The 20,114-nt window shown below is 37.0% G+C and overlaps 1 protein-coding gene across 3 annotated transcripts; it reads left to right on the top strand.

Moving 5' to 3' along the window:
- Positions 1-2,257: 2,257 nt before the first annotated feature.
- Positions 2,258-16,856, top strand: LOC132300551 (auxin response factor 1-like). Of its 3 annotated transcripts, none has more exons than XM_059797681.1 (17): positions 2,258-2,460; positions 2,591-2,649; positions 4,789-4,919; positions 5,982-6,088; positions 6,656-6,751; positions 6,898-6,954; positions 7,133-7,285; positions 7,423-7,507; positions 8,978-9,068; positions 9,168-9,332; positions 9,896-10,015; positions 10,108-10,183; positions 13,664-13,829; positions 13,904-14,397; positions 14,858-15,048; positions 15,991-16,201; positions 16,292-16,856. In XM_059797681.1, exons 3-16 carry the CDS (start codon positions 4,874-4,876, stop codon positions 16,163-16,165), a joined length of 2,022 nt encoding a protein of 673 aa, XP_059653664.1. In that variant the 5' UTR covers positions 2,258-2,460; positions 2,591-2,649; positions 4,789-4,873; the 3' UTR covers positions 16,166-16,201; positions 16,292-16,856. The 3 variants fall into 3 exon arrangements, with proteins under 3 accessions (XP_059653664.1, XP_059653665.1, XP_059653663.1); XM_059797682.1 differs by having other exon boundaries at positions 2,258-2,462; positions 2,591-2,637; XM_059797680.1 differs by having other exon boundaries at positions 2,258-2,637.
- Positions 16,857-20,114: the final 3,258 nt, after the last annotated feature.

Here is a 20,114-nt window from a genome sequence, read left to right as displayed (position 1 = left end):
CTAATGGAATTTGGCCTTGTTGTTGTGGTGGGATGAATAGTCTTGGCATGCCTAATGGTACTTGAATATTTTCATGATGCACATTAGGGTGGAGGATGCCTTGTTGGTCTATGTGACCAAGGTCCTCCACATGGTCGTTATTCAATTCCTCCATTGGTAAAATGGAGTGATGAGAACTACCTTTTCCCATAGGATTACGAACAACCGATTCAAGATGCAAATTAGGAGGGACAAGAGTGGAATTTAATGACCTACGACCATGCATGCACTAGCAAAACAATAACAAACAAGTAACAATCACTTCGCCCCCGCAACAAATCAATCAACAAACATTCTCCACATACATTGGTCCCATACTCCCATGTTTGAACAATATGCAAAGTAAAAGTAAATTGCCTCCATGCAGGCTCACGATTTATCTATGAAATGAAAAACTTGCCACCACACGGGCCAACGAAGAGGTGTGGTTTTCCCTTATTCAAATGTAGGGAAGCACTCCTCAGCACCCATGCCCCTCAGCAAGCCCATGGCATGCCTTACATGTAACACGTATTGGGAGCTTAGCCAACATGCTTAGGTATGGCTCGAGAAGCTGACACTCGGTGGCACATCGGCGACACCAAGGATTAGCAACGCGTACATATGGGCACGTAGTGTGCGCCCCATGCCCACGGGAGCGCGCGCGTGCACCAATAAGCCCCAAGTCTTGTGTATGGTTTGGCAAACTAGCACATGTGGGTCCTTGGAGTGTGCTAACTTGCCTTAAGCAAGGTTAAAGTTTGAATGGACTGAAGTATGGGTATGGCTTAGCGCTATGCCCCAACAAACCAAGGCGCGGGAGAATTCGTGAGCATTGGTTGGCTTGGTTTATATCAGTGAGCTTGGCACGGGCTTGGTTCACAAGATTTACTCAGATGTTGCTTAAAACATGGACCACATGATGTGTGGCATTGTCAAGTCAGGGACATGGGCATAAGGCAGTGGGCGTAGAAAGGCTTATCATGCAAGGGTGGCTCAGGGGACTAAAACATGGCTCACAGTTATAAAAAATGGCTAGGTGGGCTCAGTAGGTTGGGGGCGGTTACTAGCATTCCCACTCATGTACACACACACACACACATATTATGAGGAGTGGAGGTATGCTGAGTAACCTCCTATGCACGTGGCACAATTCTGAGGCGACAACACACAGGTGGTGGGGGATCAACTTTACTCCATTATGTTGATATATAGAGATAAACATATATGGGGCAGTTGCTGGACAATCACTAGAGACAGGTGGCATGTGCTGGCCATGCCAGCAAACTAGCAATTGGGCTTGTCAATTGCATATGTAGTGCTGATACATTCAGAGGGTGCCAGCACGACCCTAGATGGATGTGAGTGTCATCCACCACTTTAGTGGACTATTGTGGGCAGTTTTGTAAGTTTGCCTATAAATATGTGGAATCTGTAGAAAAGTGAGATACACAGAGAGAAGGGCAGTGAGATACAAAGAAGAGTGTTGTGGGAGACTCTTGTATGCTTCTGCAGGTTGAGGCATTTCCTTGTACTGTTTTGTGAATAATAGTAAAAGGTTAGAAGCTTTGGGCTTCTGTAAATTTGTGGGTGTTCTTGTCCTTACATTCTTGCAACTATAATTGTGTGTAAGAGTGTTTTACTTGTCGTGCGTCCTAGGCAGCAAGTGTAAGTTGACTAAGTTAAGTAAAAAATCAGAGAAAAATTATTTTTATTTTTGGTTTAGTGCCATCACAAGTTAGGAGATTCATACTCAAAATCGACCCCTATGACAGTAGACCTCACAGGTCCCTTGATTGTAGCTTATGCAGAATCAACTTAAGGTGATGCTTACCTTTAAAACAAAAAAACTTAGTGTTTGATAAATATCAAATAAAAAATTAAGTATTAAAAATTTTAATAATTGAATTATAAGTGGACACAAAAGTAATTAATTAAAAAAATATTCAATTCACTTAAAATAAGGTGGTGAATTGAATTATCAATCAGTCACAAAAATACAGTCAACATGCTCCGTATTTCTTAATTACGGACTTAATAACTATCAGCAGTAATTAATTTATTAATTAATTGTTAAGTTGGCTTTTCTTACTTTTTGCGCGTGAACACAGGAGGGGAAACTTGTAGGGGCATTAGGGCACGCGTTTGATCGCTGTTACTTGGCAGGGTGTGAGTGTCCACATATTATTATTATTATTACACCTACTACTACTATGAATTATTGGGATATGCAATCTCAAGTCTATCCTCTTTTGACGCCACTCTTCCGAGGTCCACCCTAGAGAGAGAAAATAGTGGAAGAAAATCTAGAGAGAGAAACAAACAAAGACTGTATAATATTACGGATATATATATAGAGGAGGAGAGAGAATGAGACTGAAGCCTTCAATTAATTGTTGTATAACAGTATAGGGGTCGTGTCGGCTTCTACGGGCGCAGACCGTGTACTTCCTATCTATCTTTACCCTTTTCCAAACCCTAATTATTGTGTTATCGATCTCTGCCTTTTCTTTGTTTGTTGTTGTTGTGTGTTTGTTTGAAAGCAATCTCACGAAGCTCTTGATTGCGATAGGAATGGTGGATTGATTCGGCTAGAGTTTGAATCACTTGCCTTGTTGTGTAAGCTCATAGTTATTGCTGTGTTTTTATATTTTATTTTTTCGTGATTTAGTTAATTTTTTGATGTTATAATCCTCTGTTCGGTTTATTTATATTCATTTCGTGCTATTCGATTACCTGTGTACACATGTATATGAACATATATATAATCAAGTCGAATTTGAATTTATATTTCCTGGTGACGGTGAAGATTGAGCCATTTTAAAGTGTTTATTCATATTAGTGCGGTTGTTTTGCGCTAAGCGTGATCGGTCTAGAGTTTTGTGGAAATGTAATGACCAAATTTGACTGTATTACTTATTATTATTATTTTTTCTCTCTCCCCTTGTTGTCTAATGGTGTGATTTTGTTATGTTTCTTGATATGTTTGCTTATCATTTTAGGCTTCATTTGGATACACAGGAGAGAAAAGAAAAGAAAGGATTAGGAGAGAAAGGAAAAGAAAGGAAAGGATAGCTATAATTTATATTCATGTTTGGATAGATAGGAAAAAAAAAAAAAAGAAAAAAAGAAAAGAAAAGCATAATATTGTTTGAATAAAACAGAGAAGTGAAAAGAAAGGAAAGGATAATAATCAAATTACTGTATTACCCTTTTGTATCTAATGTAAATAAAATAGCTTGTTTTCAAAGCTTGAATTACTTGTAATTTGGAAAGCTTGAATTACCCTTTTGAATTACTTGTATTATATAAAATCCTTATAATTTATTCCTAACAAGATGAAATACTTGTAATTTGGAACGTCAAATTGGTCAAGGATGTCACTAACATTCTAATAATCTAATTATGGATCCTAAAGTTACATTAAACAGTGGATTTAATTTAGATTAAGGGGCCCAAATCCATATCCACAAACAAAAGATTCAAAATAAAAACAGGTTGAAAATGTAAGCACCTCCTTTGCAAGCATTTCTGCAACACGTTTTCTCTTTCTTTTCCTCCAAATTTTGTTTCTCTTGGACTTCTGTATTTTTTTTTTTTTTGATAAGACAAATACTCCTCATGATTCAAATAAGAAGACAGGATGATAAATAAATAGTGTTCCCATGCACCCTTGTATAATATCTCTAGAAAAGGAGATACAAACTGCTCAAAACTAACTAAAGAAAAAACCCCTCAATGAAAAAGATCCTCAATCTCAGCTGTAAGCTTAATGGGATTTTACATACTCCTGAACTATGTGAAGACCCCGTGTTTCTTCCCGTAATCCTTAACAACAACACAGGAACAACCAACCACCTTCCTTGCTTTCCCTTCAGATTCTGATTTGCAGATGTGAGAGAAGGGGAGATAGAGAAGCTACGCCCTAATATTTTGACCTAGGACTTGAATGTAATATAAATTTTGTGTATAGAATTTTGAAGGCTAATTTTATCTCTAATGAAAATTTTACTTAAATTGTTTCCTATCCCCTCAAATCTTCTCAAAATTGGAAGGATTTAGTTGGAGGGATTTGGAGAGATAGACTATCCCTCCAAATCCTTCCCAATCCTTTATTTTCTCTTCTATTCTCTTCATCCAAACACACTTAACACTATCCTTCCCCTTCTTTTCTCTCCAAATCCCTCTAAATCCCTCAATCCAAATGAAGTTGTGTAAACTGTAAAGCTAGAACAAGACAACGGCTCTGCACAAACTTAATGAGTTTTTATTTTTATTTTTAAAATTTTAATTTTTTTAAAGGGGGTTTTACTGACATGTTCCTCTTTTCATGAAACGTCTTATCATCTTTTTCTGGAAGTTTACCAAACATGTTTTTTTTTTTTTTTTTTTTTTTTTTTTTTTTTTTTTTAATTAAAAAAAATTTGCAGAGAATTTCCCCCCAAATTTTAAGCTTAAATTTTTGAAGCACATAGTCCAACACTTGAAAGGTTTATGCTTTTTGCATGCCCTGTGTATATTCGCTCATCGACACTAAAGAGCCCCGGAATATACCTAAGCAGAAATTTGTCCGCTGCATTTCAGGCTAGAAATCTGAGAAACACAATTTTTTGTATTAAAGGGCTTTAATCAGCCGTCTTGGATGGCACCTGCTGTGGTGATTATCTTTTTCCTATTATATGTCTGGAGATTTTATTAATACTTATTGTTGTTTAGTTTTATTACTTGGTTCTGTCTCTGAATCCTTCAACACAATTGCCTTTAATGCAGAAGAAGGTTTCTCCCTTAAATTGGGGACTATTGTGATCTCTAAATTGAATACCCTGGAATCTGGATACTTCAGTGGGTTCTTTTCATGGCACATGTTGGTGCAAATCAGTTCTCTGGACAGTCTAATTCAGGTCCGAGCTTGCTATCCACTTTTGTTTAGTTATAGATGGCTGTTAATTATTATTTGACCGAGAATTAGAAGTAGAACACTTGCTATCCCAGTGGGCGTTTTGCTTGTTGCCTATTCTTTCAATGCACTTATTGAGTTTTGATTCTCTCAATGCCTATGTTCTTGAAAAATACAGCTGCCCCAAGTATTCTTCTTATATAAAATTAAATTTTCTTTTTCGGTATTCCTATGCTTGGTTGAAAATGAAATTTTGGACCCAATAATTTTCCGCTTAGCTCTAAAAAGTAGAACATAGTTGGCATAGCTGGGTTTTTTAATTTCATAAGGTCCTTTTGATGAACAGGATGGAGCACTCAAATTTGATGATGTTTTCTTTTCTTCAGCTCTCTTGGCAACCAAGTAGAACTATTGGTTCACATTTTTCATTTGTGTTTCATTAACCTGATCATATGATTCTGATTGAATCACTACTTGGTGTCCATTTATTAACCTCCATCTACTCTAGAAGCTTAAGCTAATAGAGAGGGGTGTAATAAGTCCATTTCAATACTCCTCCTCACATTTTATCCGTATTGGGTAGGGCATCCATGTGAATATATTGTGCTTCGTCAAGGATCTTATTATTATTTGGCTTTGATACCGTGTTATTACCATCTAATATAAAAGTGTAGGCTGATAGAGGGGCGTAACAGATTTATTTTAATACCATTTCTTGGTGTAACACTAAGATATATATATATATATATATATATATATATATATATATTACACGGGATATGTTCATGCTTCTTTATTTTTGAATTCCATGCCTTAGTCACGTGTCAATGCTAATTTTGATACATATCATTAGTGGCATATGTTGGCACCTTTTAGTGGTTTCTGTCTCTGTAAGATTTCTCAAGCAGTAGTCAGCAACTTCGTATTATATTCCCAAGGAAATATTAATTGTCCAGATTCCATAAAAATCCCATTCATAACTGTATGTTTATGATTGTTTCTTCTCTTATCTAATTTCCTCTTCTATTACTTCATGTATATTTTTTATGGTGTTTCACTTATATAGGTGATGCTTTGTACAAGGAATTGTGGCATGCTTGTGCTGGACCCCTTGCCACTCTTCCTCGTGAAAGGGAAAGAGTTTACTACTTTCCACAAGGTCACATGGAACAGGTATGTTGAGGTTATTTTTGTTTGTGATCTATTTTGAAAATAATACCTCTTAATCCTAATTTGTAGTTACATTGACATGGATGGAAATTTTCTGGGTCACTTTTGGCCTCAATATTTATATATATATATATATATATATATATTTTAAATCAATTTTTATTTTGTTTTTTATTTTTACTGTGCAAGATCGTATTAGTTGTTATATATATTGATGTGTAGTATTAGTTATTGTATATATATGAGCAGGAACATAAATATTTCTTAGTTAACTAGCAAGATTTGCCTGAATCACGATGTTTATCCATTTTAGTTGCACATAGCTAATACTTTTTTTTATTTATTTATGTTTTTTGTTATTTATTTTTGACATATTCTTGTCCCTTTGGTTAATGCACAAAGTTTTTTATCCGGATGTGGTAACTTGTGTGGAACTTTTGTATAATATCTGCCATAATGTTAAAAAAAAATAGAGTGGCTAGAGTCATTTACATCCACTTTATTCTTCGATTATCTTTTAGCATATTGGTTCTGTTTCTACTGTTTTACAGATTTTGATTCTTTTTACAGCTTGAAGCGTCAACTCATCAAGGAGTAGACCAGCAGCTCCCTTCATTTAATCTACCGGCAAAGATACTTTGTAAAGTTGTGAATATCCAGCTTCGTGTGAGTTCTTTCATGTTCTATTTACATGCTCATAAAAGTATCTTTTTTTATTTTTTATTTGTTTTATATATATTTCATGGGACGGCACCAGAATTTTGGTTTCTTTCTTTCTTTTTTTGCTTAGTAGTTTATATCCTGGAATGCAGGCTGAACAAGAAAGTGACGAAGTTTATGCCCAGATAACTTTACTTCCTGAAACAGATGTGAGTTCTCTCTCCCTTGATTTCATTGCAAAACTTGGAATTTCTGAACAAATTTCCCCCCTAAATGCTTAATTGAATGAATATGCTCTCCACCATAGTGTGCGACTGCGTCTAACCTATGGTATTTATACTTGGTCCTTTATGCTTCTCATGCTTGGGTTATTTTTCTGTGGATCAGCAAGGTGAAGTCACTAGCCCAGATCCTCCTCCCCCGGACCCTCCAAGGTGCAACACCCATTCATTTTGCAAGACACTTACTGCTTCTGACACTAGCACCCATGGTGGATTCTCTGTTCTTCGGAGACATGCGGATGATTGTTTGCCTCCTTTGGTAACCTTAATTTTTTTTTTTTTTTTTTTTACGTCACCTTTACTTATAATGTATTGCTTCAGCACTACCTAGCATAACAATTTTCATTTTGTTTAGATTTTTTCCTGCCTGGTTTTAGCTTTCAATTTCCTTGTCAGGATATGTCCCAACAGCCGCCCTGGCAGGAATTGGTTGCGACTGATCTTCATGGCAATGAATGGCATTTTCGTCACATCTTTCGAGGTTAGCATATATTTTTGACTTGTCTGGTAGTGAATGCCATGGTTGTGCATTTAAATTTCTTTAATCCATTTTGGATCTATTGTACTGGTTCTTTCCAAATATGTACGGGACTCCTGTTCAATTCTTAGCAGTAGGTAGTGGTTCCATAAGACGCGTGCTCAATAATCCATAGTCATGTTGTTTGATGATTGTTGGAGTTTGAGCGAGGTTAGGTTCTGAATAGTTTCAGGTAACCTGTTTTGGGTGCTAATGGTGGATCCTGGGAAATACAAGTTAGCTTTTTGCAAAGGAAGATGCTGAGTTCCTGGATCTCCAATAGGATCTTAGGAATCAACGAGTCTAGTTCAGTATTACGATGGAAGGGCTTTATGTGTGGAAGAATGTTTTGATATTGTAAACCAATGTTGAAGTAATTCCTAGATGGGCCTTGGCCTTGGCCTTGGAGATGCTTTCATGTATCTGGATTAGTTTTTCCTACTTTTGATTGTACCCTTTTCATTATTCCTAGCTCAATTAAGCCAAAGGAGTTGTATCACAGCCACAGTGGGCATGTTAAATGAAAGGGCTTTATGTGTGGAAGGATGTTTTGATATTGTAAACCAATGTTGAAGTAATTCCTAGATGGGCCTTGGCCTTGGCCTTGGAGATGCTTTCATATATCTGGATTAGTTTTTCCTACTTTTGATTGTACCCTTTTCATTATTCCTAGCTCAATTAAGCCGAAGGAGTTGTATCACAGCCACAGTGGGCATGTTAAATGAAAGGGCTTTATGTGTGGAAGGATGTTTTGATATTGTAAACCAATGTTGAAGTAATTCCTAGATGGGCCTTGGCCTTGGCCTTGGAGATGCTTTCATATATCTGGATTAGTTTTTCCTACTTTTGATTGTACCCTTTTCATTATTCCTAGCTCAATTAAGCCGAAGGAGTTGTATCACAGCCACAGTGGGCATGTTAAATGAAAGTCCGGGTTAAGGGCCCAATTCTTATTGTTAGTCCTAAAAAGGATAAAGAAAGTAATACCTGGCTCACTTAACTGAAAGTCCAATTTCCATACCATAGAGCAATATTCTGGAATATGCTTGTAGGAAATTGTATTGCAAGGTAGTCTGTTTTTGTTTCGGATTTTTTCCCCATTAAAGTAAGCGTCCTATTAACATAAATTTGTCTGTATATTCTGTCATTTACATACATATATATATATATTTATATAATTGTGTAGATTTTATTTTTGTCTTGTTTCTTCCTTCTTCTAAAATAAAGAGGCATTTGGGATTAAATTTTTTTAATGTGCTTTATGTGCGGTAACTCCATGTTGCGGGACATCCATGCCCATACAAATTGTATGCTGGTAAGAATTACAGGATTTTTGAACCTCTCGATGTGGGTTCCTGTGCATTGAATGTTAAAATTGTTCTTATTATTTATGATTTATATTTCAGCATACATAAGTTGTAGCATTACTTGCAGGGCAACCTAGGCGCCATTTACTCACAACCGGGTGGAGTGTCTTTGTTAGTGCCAAAAAATTAGTTGCTGGTGATGCTTTTATTTTTCTGAGGTAAGATTTGTCATGCATGATGTGATGGAGTTGCTATTTTTTTTTTTTTTTTGTGAATTACTTGTCAAATTATTAAATTTTTTATCTACTTTTTTTTAGGGGCGAAAACGGTGAGTTGCGGGTTGGAGTTAGGAGGCTCATGAGACAACTAAGCAATATGCCATCTTCGGTTATATCCAGTCATAGTATGCATCTAGGGGTTCTTGCTACTGCATCACATGCCATCGCAACTGGATCCCTCTTTTCTGTTTTTTATAAACCAAGGTTGTTAATAGTTCGTATGGGCGTATATGTGTACATTTTGTTTTTATCTAGTTGATATCCTTCTGCTCTGATTGGCAATTTGGCATTCAATTTCATCAGTGTTATTTGGAATTGGGAAATCAGTTTTCTGATTCTCAAGCATGCAAGTGCTGATTTTGGAAATATATATTCAGCGTTGTTAGTGATTACTCAATTTTTGCTGAGATTTTGATGTTCCAATTGCAATAATGAAGTATCTAAGGTTTGCAATGTATAGACTTTTTATTTGTTTGATAGTTATTTCTATTTAACAATGACGTTTTATTTGATTAGTAGTTATGTATAGACTTTTTTTCCCTCTCGTGGAAAAAAATGACACATTTATCAAATGATGGTTCAGCATTCTTCTGTTTGAATTTCTTTTTCCTTGTATCCTCACATGTGATTATGAAATTGGCTCTCAATACAGTAGATTAACCCAATCACCTTCCATCTTGTTTGTAAATATGTTCTTTAGACGTCTTTCTGCCATGTTGTTTTGTTGAGAAAGATTGTTTTTACTAAAGTAGCACTGTTTGTGGCAGGACAAGTCGGTCTGAGTTCATCGTAGGTGTGAACAAGTACCTTGAAGCTCGGAGCCGAAAGCTCTCTGTTGGGATGAGGTTTAAGATGAAGTTTGAGGGGGAAGAAGTCCCTGAAAGAAGGTATATTTGTAGCTTGCCTATTTTTTATTTTTTACTTTTAGGATTTCGAAATATTTCTACTTGCCATGTTATGTATTTTTATATTTATTCAGGTTTAGTGGAACAATTGTTGGCTTTGGAGAAAACACATCATCAAAATGGCCTGATTCTGAGTGGAGATCCTTAAAGGTAGTTTTCTTCAATTGAGCTTTATGATCGGTTTTAAATTTAGTGTCATGATGTGTCAAAGGTAGGACTGTAACTCGGGCGGGTTGGAGATACAACTTAGGCCCAACCCAACATATGAAATGTTAAACCCTCACCCAACCTTCAACCCAAACTACTCAACCCAAGCCCAAGTCAGGCGGGTTGGAGATACAACTCAAGCCTAACCCGACATATGAATTGTTCAATCCTAACCCAACCCGTCCTTGAATTTTTAAATTCGGGTTAGGAAATTAGGTTAATTTAGGTTACCCATATGGTCAATCTTCATGCTAAAAATTTAAAGCGATCTCGAGTTTTTTTCATATTATAATACTCCAAAGCACCAAAAAAGTTAAACTTAATACAAATTTTTAAAAAATTACAAACAAATTCATAAGAAATTAATACTCTTTAAGCGTTCATGAGCAATAAAATGAAGATTTAAACAAAGGAAGTATAAAAGAAAAAGATTATCATAATTTGAATATTATACATATAAATATCGACCCGAACTTAATTAGGTTGGGATCGGGTTCGGGTTGATGGCACCTCAACCCAAGTCCAAACCTATATATATATAAATAGATTTGAATTTAGGACCGGGTTGAACCTAATTAAGTTCCACTCGATATTTTTATAGACGACTAGGGGTGCGACTTGGGATGGCCAACCTGATTTTTCACGGGCTTGAGCAACAATTTGTACAATTAGAGTTGTGCCTAGGTTGAAAAATATCGACCCGAACTTAATTAGGTTTGGACTTGGGTTGAGGTGACATCAACCCGATCCCAAGTCCAAACCTATATATAGACGACTAGTGGCACCTCAACCCAAGTCCAAATCTAATTAAGTTTGGGTCGATATTTTTATAGGCGACTTGGGGTGCGACTTGGGGTGCGACTTGGGCTGGCCAACCCGATTTTTTACGGGCTTGAGCAACAATTTGTATAATTAGAGTTGTGTCTGGGTTAAAAAATATCGACCCGAACTTAATTAGGTTTGGACTTGGGTGGAGGTGCCATCAACTTGATCCCAAGTCCAAATATAATTAAGTTCGGGTGGATATTTTTATAGACGACTAAGGGTGTGACTTGGGTGGGCCAACCCAATTTTTCACAGGCTTGAGTAACAATTTGTACAATTAGAGTTGTGCTTGGGTTGAAAAATATCGACCCGAACTTGATATATTGGGATCAGGTTGATGGCACCTCAACCCAAGTCCAACCCTAATTAAGTTCGGGTCGATATTTTTCAACCCAGGCATAACTCTAATTGTTGCTCAAGCCCGTGAAAAATTGGGTTGGCCTTCCCAAGTCGCACCCCTAGTCATTTAGATTTTATGCAATGATGTTTGGATTTTCTTTTACTACAATGTTATATTCACTTTTTAAGATGTGGATAACCACCATCACCTGCTAAGGAAAAAATGTTTAATTGCTCCACTTCTATGGGATAATCCAAATGAGCTCTTTAGAGATTTTGCAAAAGAAAAAGTGTATCTTACTGTTGTGGGAATACTAGGTGAGTTTAGGTGTTAAGACTTGGTTGCTTGCATTCATGTAATTTGGCTGGTGGCAGCAACCTTTATAATCTGCAAACTTTGTTCTTAAGAACCTCATGCGATGGAATATATTATTCTACTTCTCACACATCTTGAAAAACCAACTTGAATTCATACCCTACATGGATTTGTCTCACAAGGCTAGAATAATTGGGTTATTTTGGTCATTTGATTTTTAATACCATTTTGGAAAGGAGGATATTCTTCAAGAGTGTATTGCAAGATGGAGCTATGCTTATATTTTGACATTTATGTATTTGATCTATGTGCAATTTTAACATAAATTCTATGTAGTGGTTAATTTGTGGCACTGTACATCCTTCACTTGTCGAATTATATTATGGAAGAATCATGCATTTAAGTTAGTCACAAAACATAGGGGCCGTTCTCTAACAGGAAGTAATTCCTGTTTTCTACTGTCAATTCCTAAAAGTAAAACAAAAGTTTAGATCATGTTTACTAATATAATTTTACTTTTCATCTTTTAGAAAGTACGTTCACATTTAAAGAAGGAAAGCAAAAGTGAGTTTTTATTACTTTCTGTGTTTCCTCCGCTGTAGAGGGGAATTATTTTCTGTTACTGTAGCAACACGGTACTCATTAAAATTGACGCTGCCCCCCGTCATTTATAACATTGGCAAAACCCTGTGTTTCTCGTCCCTCTCCAACAGACCTACTCCTTGCTATTGAGACAACCATTCATCAGCAACAACGGCTACAAAACCGGCTACCACCAGATCCATGACAAATACCCAGAACCAAAAAACCCACCAAAAATTCAAAACCAAAAAAGAGAAAAATAAATAATAACAAAGCTTCAAGGAATACGAACCACGGAGAAAGACCAAACAACAACAATTGCCCTGAAAAAGGATGGGTTTAGATTCTAACAATACAAGTAACAAGTACATCCCCAAATTCAACTTGTGAAAAATATGAATATGAGAACCAAACTACAATTTTTGCCACAAAAGATCAATACCCAGAAACAAAGACTTTTAAATCACCCAACCCAAATCATTAGAATCACAATATAACCAATTTCATTGCCACCAAGAAATGCTCAGATTTCAACACTCAACGGTGACGCCCATCAACCACCACTCCAATCCCGTGTTCGAAGCCGAACAAGTACATCACTTCAGCAAGAATTCAGTCCCTCAACGATCTGCGCCGCAATATTATTTCTACCTGAATCTCTGTTTGTTCCGGTGATGACCGCCAGAATACGGCGGGAGTCTCCTGATCATCGTGGGAGCCATTGGTGAGATAGTGAGGTGTGTTTGGTGGTGTGGGTGAGTTTGGCAGGTGTAAGGAAATATACAGAAAGGTATTATAAATAAATAAATAAATATATATATATATATATATATATATATGTATATATTACTTATAATTTAAAAATCAAAATCAAAGTTATTGAACTTACTTTCTATTATCTTACTTTCAAAATATTGAAAACATAATAAATAACTAAACATGATTACTTTCTATTTCGGCTTAAGAAATCAAAATTATGATTTTACTTTTGGTGAAAGTAAAAGTAGGAATCAGTTCCTGTTAGTGAACTTTTCTCCGGCTGTAGCAGTAATCTTGAAAATGAATCATCTCACCTCGAAATTCTTTTAACACCTCATCATTTAAACACTTGGACTGCAACTAGAGGGGATGACTGCTATACGATCAGTTGGCTTCTTTGAAACAAGTCATCTGCTGGGAGTTGCTTAGGAGTGAAGTTCGCTTTAGGTCTTGAGTTCTTTTTCTTTTATCTCTCCCTTTCCCCCTCTCACATGCACAAACACACACACCCACACTCATAGGCATCCCCATTAAAAGGAATGGTTGGATTGTTGACTTATTGTGATTGTGCAAGTTATACATCGTTTTTTATCCACGTGCAGGTTCAATGGGATGAACCTTCATCAATTCTGCGTCCAGAAAGTGTTTCACCTTGGGAATTAGAGCCACTTGTGGCAGCAACTCCTTCAAACTCCCAACCACCTCAGAGGAACAAGCGTGCTCGACCACCAGTTTTACCTTCGTCAGTGCCTGATCTTTCTCCACTTGGTATGATAAACGTCTGGTCTTCATTGCGATTCCACTTTATGTAGATTTTTACTGAAAATTGTCTGTGCCTCTAGGCACGTGGAAAACCCCAACTGAGTCTCCCTTGGGTTTGTCGTATTATGATCCGCAAGGTGGTCGAGACCACCATCCATCACCTAAATTCTCTGCTACAAAGGCCACCTCTCTCAGCTGCAGTGAGAACAGTTCCTTTACCCCAATTTCCAGCAAGTCATTGTATCGGTTTAATCAGATGGATACCATAACCGAGTCTTGTAGACCTTTCGTTAACAAAGAATCTGGGGAAAAAAGACAGGGCACTAGCAATGGCTGCAGGCTATTTGGGATTGACCTACTTGAAAACTCTACTGCGGAAGAAACTTGGCCAGCAATGACTGGAGCAGGAGGGAAGGATCTTCCAGTTCCATCTGCGGATACTGAATCTGATAGGCATTCTGAACCGTCAAATATTTATCGATCTGATATTCCTTCAGTAAGTTGTGAGCCTGAGAAATCATGCCTGAGATCTCCCAGTGAGTCACAAAACAGACAAATTCGTAGCTGCACAAAGGTATTTGGCTATCCTCTCAATGCTTTGATTTGAATGTAGCGTATATCAAACAAGAAAGTCCCCTCCAGCAGGACCACAAGAAAGGAAGAGATACAAGTCTCTATTTTCTGAATCGTGGAGATTTCCTTGAGGAAGTTATGAGCTTTTGTAAAAAGATCTGATTAGGGACACTGAGGAGGCTGATGTATTTGGTTGTAGCCCTACTTGTCAACCACATCTATCTATTGCATAAGCACCCCCGCACATTTGCCTGAGGTTGCAGTGCTCTAGATAACATCTCCAAAATGATCATTAGAAGTTAGAATAGAATGTTAGAATCACGAGTTTTGCGACTTGTCAGGCTGCATTTTTGTTTGAGATTAAAATTTAAACTGAAAGTATCCTACTGGGTTGGCTGGTTTTTTATGGTGTCCGATGCTTCATTCCAAATGACAGTGTTCTGACGTTACTCTTTATCCAGGTTCACATGCAAGGGATTGCTGTTGGGAGGGCTGTAGATTTGACACGCTTGGATCGATATGAGGATCTGCTCAAGAAATTGGAGGAGATGTTTGAAATAGATGGTGAACTCTGTGGATCAGCGAAGAAATGGAAGGTCGTCTACACTGATGATGAGAATGACAGGATGATGGTGGGGGATGATCCATGGCAGTTAAGTGGCATAAACTTGAAACTTCTTTTGTTTGTTGCTGCCGCTGTTTGTTCTCTTCTTTTTGTATTTTCCTACTTGCAGTGTCTGTCAAACTTAAAATAATGGAATTTGAAGCCCTCTAACTGGATACATGGTTCATGTTCATAATGCATGTATGGTTTTGGATAATATCTCGAAAACCAATTTGTGGTTTCACTTCAAAATATTTTCAATTTTTTACCAAATCTAGTTATGGCTGAACGTGAAGTGAAATCATAAAGTGAGATTATTGACATTTCTTCAAAGTTCTAGGAGTGTTCATGGTTGGGAATCTGTATCTTACATTAGGTTTTTGTCAGAATTTCTGGCGGTATGTGTGATTAATTTAAGTCAAGCCTAAGCTACTAAAGCAGAATCTACTTCTTGGAAGTAAATAAGTTTCTTAAAATTTTGAATCAAAGAATTAGTAGCCCTGCTAAATGGTGATTCAACGTAGATTCTACAGCCGACAAGGAATTCCATTAATAATTGGCCGTTTTGATCCTTTGGAACAACTCGATGAATTTAGTAGATCCTTTTAGGAGGCTCTAATGACCATAGATCGAACCTATCCCATTTATTATTTTGTCCCCAAGAGTTCCTTTTCGGGAGCGATTCATCCTTCCCGAACACCTTGGAATGAAAGACAATGCCGAATCCTGCATGAATTCCTGACCTTCAACACGAGTACTTGACCACATAATTATTGTGAAATTTTCCCATTCTTGGAATTCAGTACTTGTTATGGTCTTTGATACTTGATTGAGGCAAATTAACAATTGATAACGAAGATTCAGTAAGTAATATAAAGAAATTGGTATCAGGATGAGTTATGGTTACAATTATGTTAACTGGCTGACACTTCCATAAATGTCTTTTTGACTTCCAAGATTAGTAATCTGTATTCTTGGTTGTATTTTCAGTGAGTTCTGCAGCATGGCGAGGAAGATTTTTATTTACACAAATGAGGAAGCTAAGCGGCTGTCACCTAAGATAAAACTTCCGGTAACTGAAGAGGTTAGACCAAGCAACCCAGCTACTACTGATGCTGCAGTTGGCACTGAAGAACAGTCATCGATTGTGGAGTCTGGCCACTGATGTGCCCATGCCCCTCGGTATACTACTAAGAAAGAGGTAACTTTTAGGGCGGGAAAAGAGCTCGAGAACCACTTGTGATTTTGTTTTTACTGTCAGATGCCAATTTGTCCATTTCTGGAATGGCAGGTTCAGTTACTCACCTGTGGATAAAGGACACACTTGAGACAAGTGCTGCCTTAAAAGATAAGGACATTGTCACGGTATTATTTTATTTATTTTGTCTGTCAAGGGAATCTCATAGTGGTTTTACTTATTTGGACTCGGGTGGGTTAACACAACTCATGCACGAAAGCATGTGGAGATGAAAAAAAATAAAAATAAAAGAGGAAAAAAAGAAAAGAAAAATACTTCACATTTTCTATCGATCATTTTTTTTTTTTGGTAGTAGTAGTAGTAGTAGTGGTAGTAGTAGTAGTATCTTCATGATTTACTACATTGTAGATTTTGTAGTATTGTGCTTTGTATATATAATATACACATATAGCCTTTTTTTTTCTCTTTTTAAATTTTAAATTTTTTTTTTTTTTTTGGGGTTTCATAGTGCTTGTTTATATTAGTTGATTCCCGGGGAAAGGGTTATTTTGAGGCCGGCTTGTGTTTTGATGGGACTTTGTGAACAAGTGGGACTCTGTATTGTTGCTTTTAACTCAAATTATGATGCTTTTGTTTATTATTTATTTTTCATTTCATACGAGCTCCCCCTGCTGTTTACTACAATTGGAAATGCAATGTTTGGCTCTGGTAAAATGCCTCAGGAGGTTTCGACTGTCAACTGTATATCCAATACGGTCATATGTAGTTTGGAAAAGAGTTGAATCTACTTATTCCCATGCCCTCTTAAAGTGACTGTTTTATTGGTAATTTTTAGATTGAATGCTTGGTTAGGGCCTGTTTGGTACACATTTTTGTTTTAACCTTGAAAATAAATAAATAAATAAACTAGTGCTTTGTTGTCTGCTGTTTTGAATAGTAATCGGAAACTAAGTTACCCCTGCCCATGTTTTAGTATATACTTTGGAAACCCTAGTCCTAAGGCGGCCATCAGTTACCAAGCAAAACACCATTCCGCAAATCGTAATTCCTAGGGTAGCCTAATTCACCATCTTCTCTGTCTTCGTTCTCCACCTCCACTGTCGCCTGCTTCCACAACACCACTGTTGAAACTGTCTCCTGCTGCCTCATACTTCATTGTCACAGACATCGGGTCTTCTCAGACTGAGCGGTTGAACACCACCATCTCCAACAACGGTTGTGTAGGGTTATCTAGTGAGTAGTAGTGTTGCTCAATAGATGCTCATCTTTAGGGTGTGTTTTTTTAGGGTACTAGTGTTGCTTAATAGATGGTCAATTTTTAAGGTTTTTTTTTTTTTTGGGTAAATATTTCTTTATTGTTTATTTTTTATTTGTTGGATAATCTATATGACTTGGTTCTGTGATCTTAAAAAGAATCTAGAGTATAGTTATAGTTAAGTTGATCGGTGTGAGAGTGGATCCACTTTGATTCCAATTCCAACCTGGTCAATCAGCTTTTGCAAGGACACCCTTGCTCGTAAGACATTCTCACTTATTGTTTTTCTTTTATTCTGTCATGTTATTGCTTAATATGAGCTTTTGCAAGGATTTGGCTGAGAGCATGAGCAACCTCTAGGATCTAGAGAGGGGAACTGGGATGCTCAGAATAAGCAAAACTAGACTTTGAGATTTAATCGGTTACGGGGGCGCGGGAATTCCCGTCTCAATCCGCCTGCTGCCTCCTTAGATGGGCATGTTATTTTATTTTATTTATTATTATTACTAGTTTTGTAAAAAGTTGAAACTATGAATGGATTTTGAATTTGATGCTTTGTAATTAGAATTTAATGGAATTTTAAATTAGTCAATCTTTTTAGTATGTCTTCTAACTGTGGCTCATATTTGAGTTCTCTCCACCGCCAACGCCGACGCGGCCACTGCCTCTCCTTAAAGTAGAGAGGACCATGTGAGAACCTCTTTAGCATACAAGTCCCCCTCCTGTGTAGTGACCTCGACTCTATAAAAGAAAGTCTTGTCATTGGTCGTGAAACTTCACCTTACATTGAGGAGGAATAGGAGGAGGAACATCCATCAGTCATGGCGGTAGTAGCCGGAAAGGACAAGTTAGTTGGAGTTTTTTTTTTTTTATTTGAAGGTAGGTTGGAGTTTTGCAAATGAAAAATCAGGAGCCTAAAAGCTAAAGACTATTTACCTCTGTTTGATACTTGCGTAGCAATCTACTCCCCTAGGGTTGATTCTCTTCCTTCGCCCTTAGGATCCTTGAAGACGCCCTATTTTGCCCCTACATATTTGTAGGGTCAATTTAGAAATTTTCATTAGGAAGGGTAAAATCATAATTTCACATACAGGTATAAACAACATAATCGGGAAAAGTTAATTGTTCTATATACTAAGCCAAGTTTGGGTTGCCAAATGGGGCGCTAATTACAGAAAGTGTAAATTTGGAAATAAATTTCTCGGCATTAACAAATAAAGCAATATTGATTATCAAAAGGAAATTGATTTTTCAAAGAATGGAAGAAGAAAAAATAAAAACTTGGAGAAAACTGAATTTTGTTCTTCGGAACAAAAACTTTTTATTCATTTGAAATATGATTTTCTACGTTTTTTTCTTTTTTGAATCTAAATAGGAGGGGTTGTTTGCTTATTTACATGTAATAACTTTAGAGAAGCAAAAATAAAATAATTTAAGTGCACATTTAATTAAATGTTGTTAAGGTAAATAGTAGTACATTCTTGGCCCAAGCAATACTCCCTGAGTAAGGACAAGGACAATTAGATGAAAGTTTTCTTATTTTTAGACAATCACACCCCCGGTGAAATTTGTCATCCAAACCTAGCCTTAAAACATGTGAAAAGTCTATTTTACCCTTCACTATTTTATTAGTTTTAATTATAAAATATCAAAATATTTAAAGGACCAAATTACCCTTTTCATCTCAGAGTTTTTCAGTTAAGATTGTTCTTGGTGTTCTTTGAAGATTTTATGATTGATGATCGACAGATTAGGTGATGAAAGGCTATCATAGATTCATAGGGATACAATTCATAAATCTTGTGTGTATACCAAACCAAAGCGGTTGAAGGCACCAGTTACTAAATCACAAATATACAAATCTATACATATACATATATATATACATATATATATATATATATGTATGTATAGATTGTTTGAAACCCAAACCCAGTATTTTCTACCTCTAATTGACCCTTTATTCCATCCCAAATGAAAGTCAGACTATGGGGTTTTCATTCCAATCTTTTCAACAAAAATCTCGAGGTCGTCGCTGTCAATTCGGTGTTTGAATTGCATCAAATGTTGGCCCCGAAGCGGTGTAATAGAGAAGGTGTTGTTGGCGGTGGAGGAGATGAAGCCGAAAACAGTGATGAACGTCAAGCAAGCAGCGACACCACCTCCACACCTTCCAACCACCGGCCTACGAGCGGTTCACCATCTCCAACTGGTGAAACACAGTTTTAACTCCCGCGAGCTTCACCGTTCTACCTTGCAAGCTCTATCGACCTTAAACAGAGAGCAGAACTTCATCTCCATTCAAGACCCAGAAGTTTCAACGTCAAACCCAAACGGCGGTGAACAGCAAACAACTTAAAAAGCTTCATCAATCGGTCAAGATAGCTAACTTGAGTGCAAGTCAGTGAGCATGAAAAAGATACAGTGATCTTAAGTGTCTCCATCGGTGCAAACACAAGGCCGGAACTCCATTGATTCCGACGAACTCCGAGCAGCTAAGCTCCATTGATTCCGGCCAAGCTTCATTCACACCATATACATCCGGCGGGCTTTGGCAACTATGAACACCGATGAGTTTCCTTTAGGTAGAGACGTACTGTTGAGTTGCAGTCCTATGTGCCTCCGTCCGGTGACAAACAGTTCCGGCACTACAGTCTGCAA

The sequence above is a fragment of the Cornus florida genome, unplaced genomic scaffold, assembly GCF_030987335.1.
Source record: "Cornus florida cultivar Cherokee Brave unplaced genomic scaffold, ASM3098733v1 CherokeeBrave_3.0.0_Hap2_Chr03, whole genome shotgun sequence".
NCBI classification, from domain to species: Eukaryota; Viridiplantae; Streptophyta; class Magnoliopsida; order Cornales; family Cornaceae; genus Cornus; species Cornus florida.
This window is presented reverse-complemented; position numbering and strand designations above follow the sequence as displayed.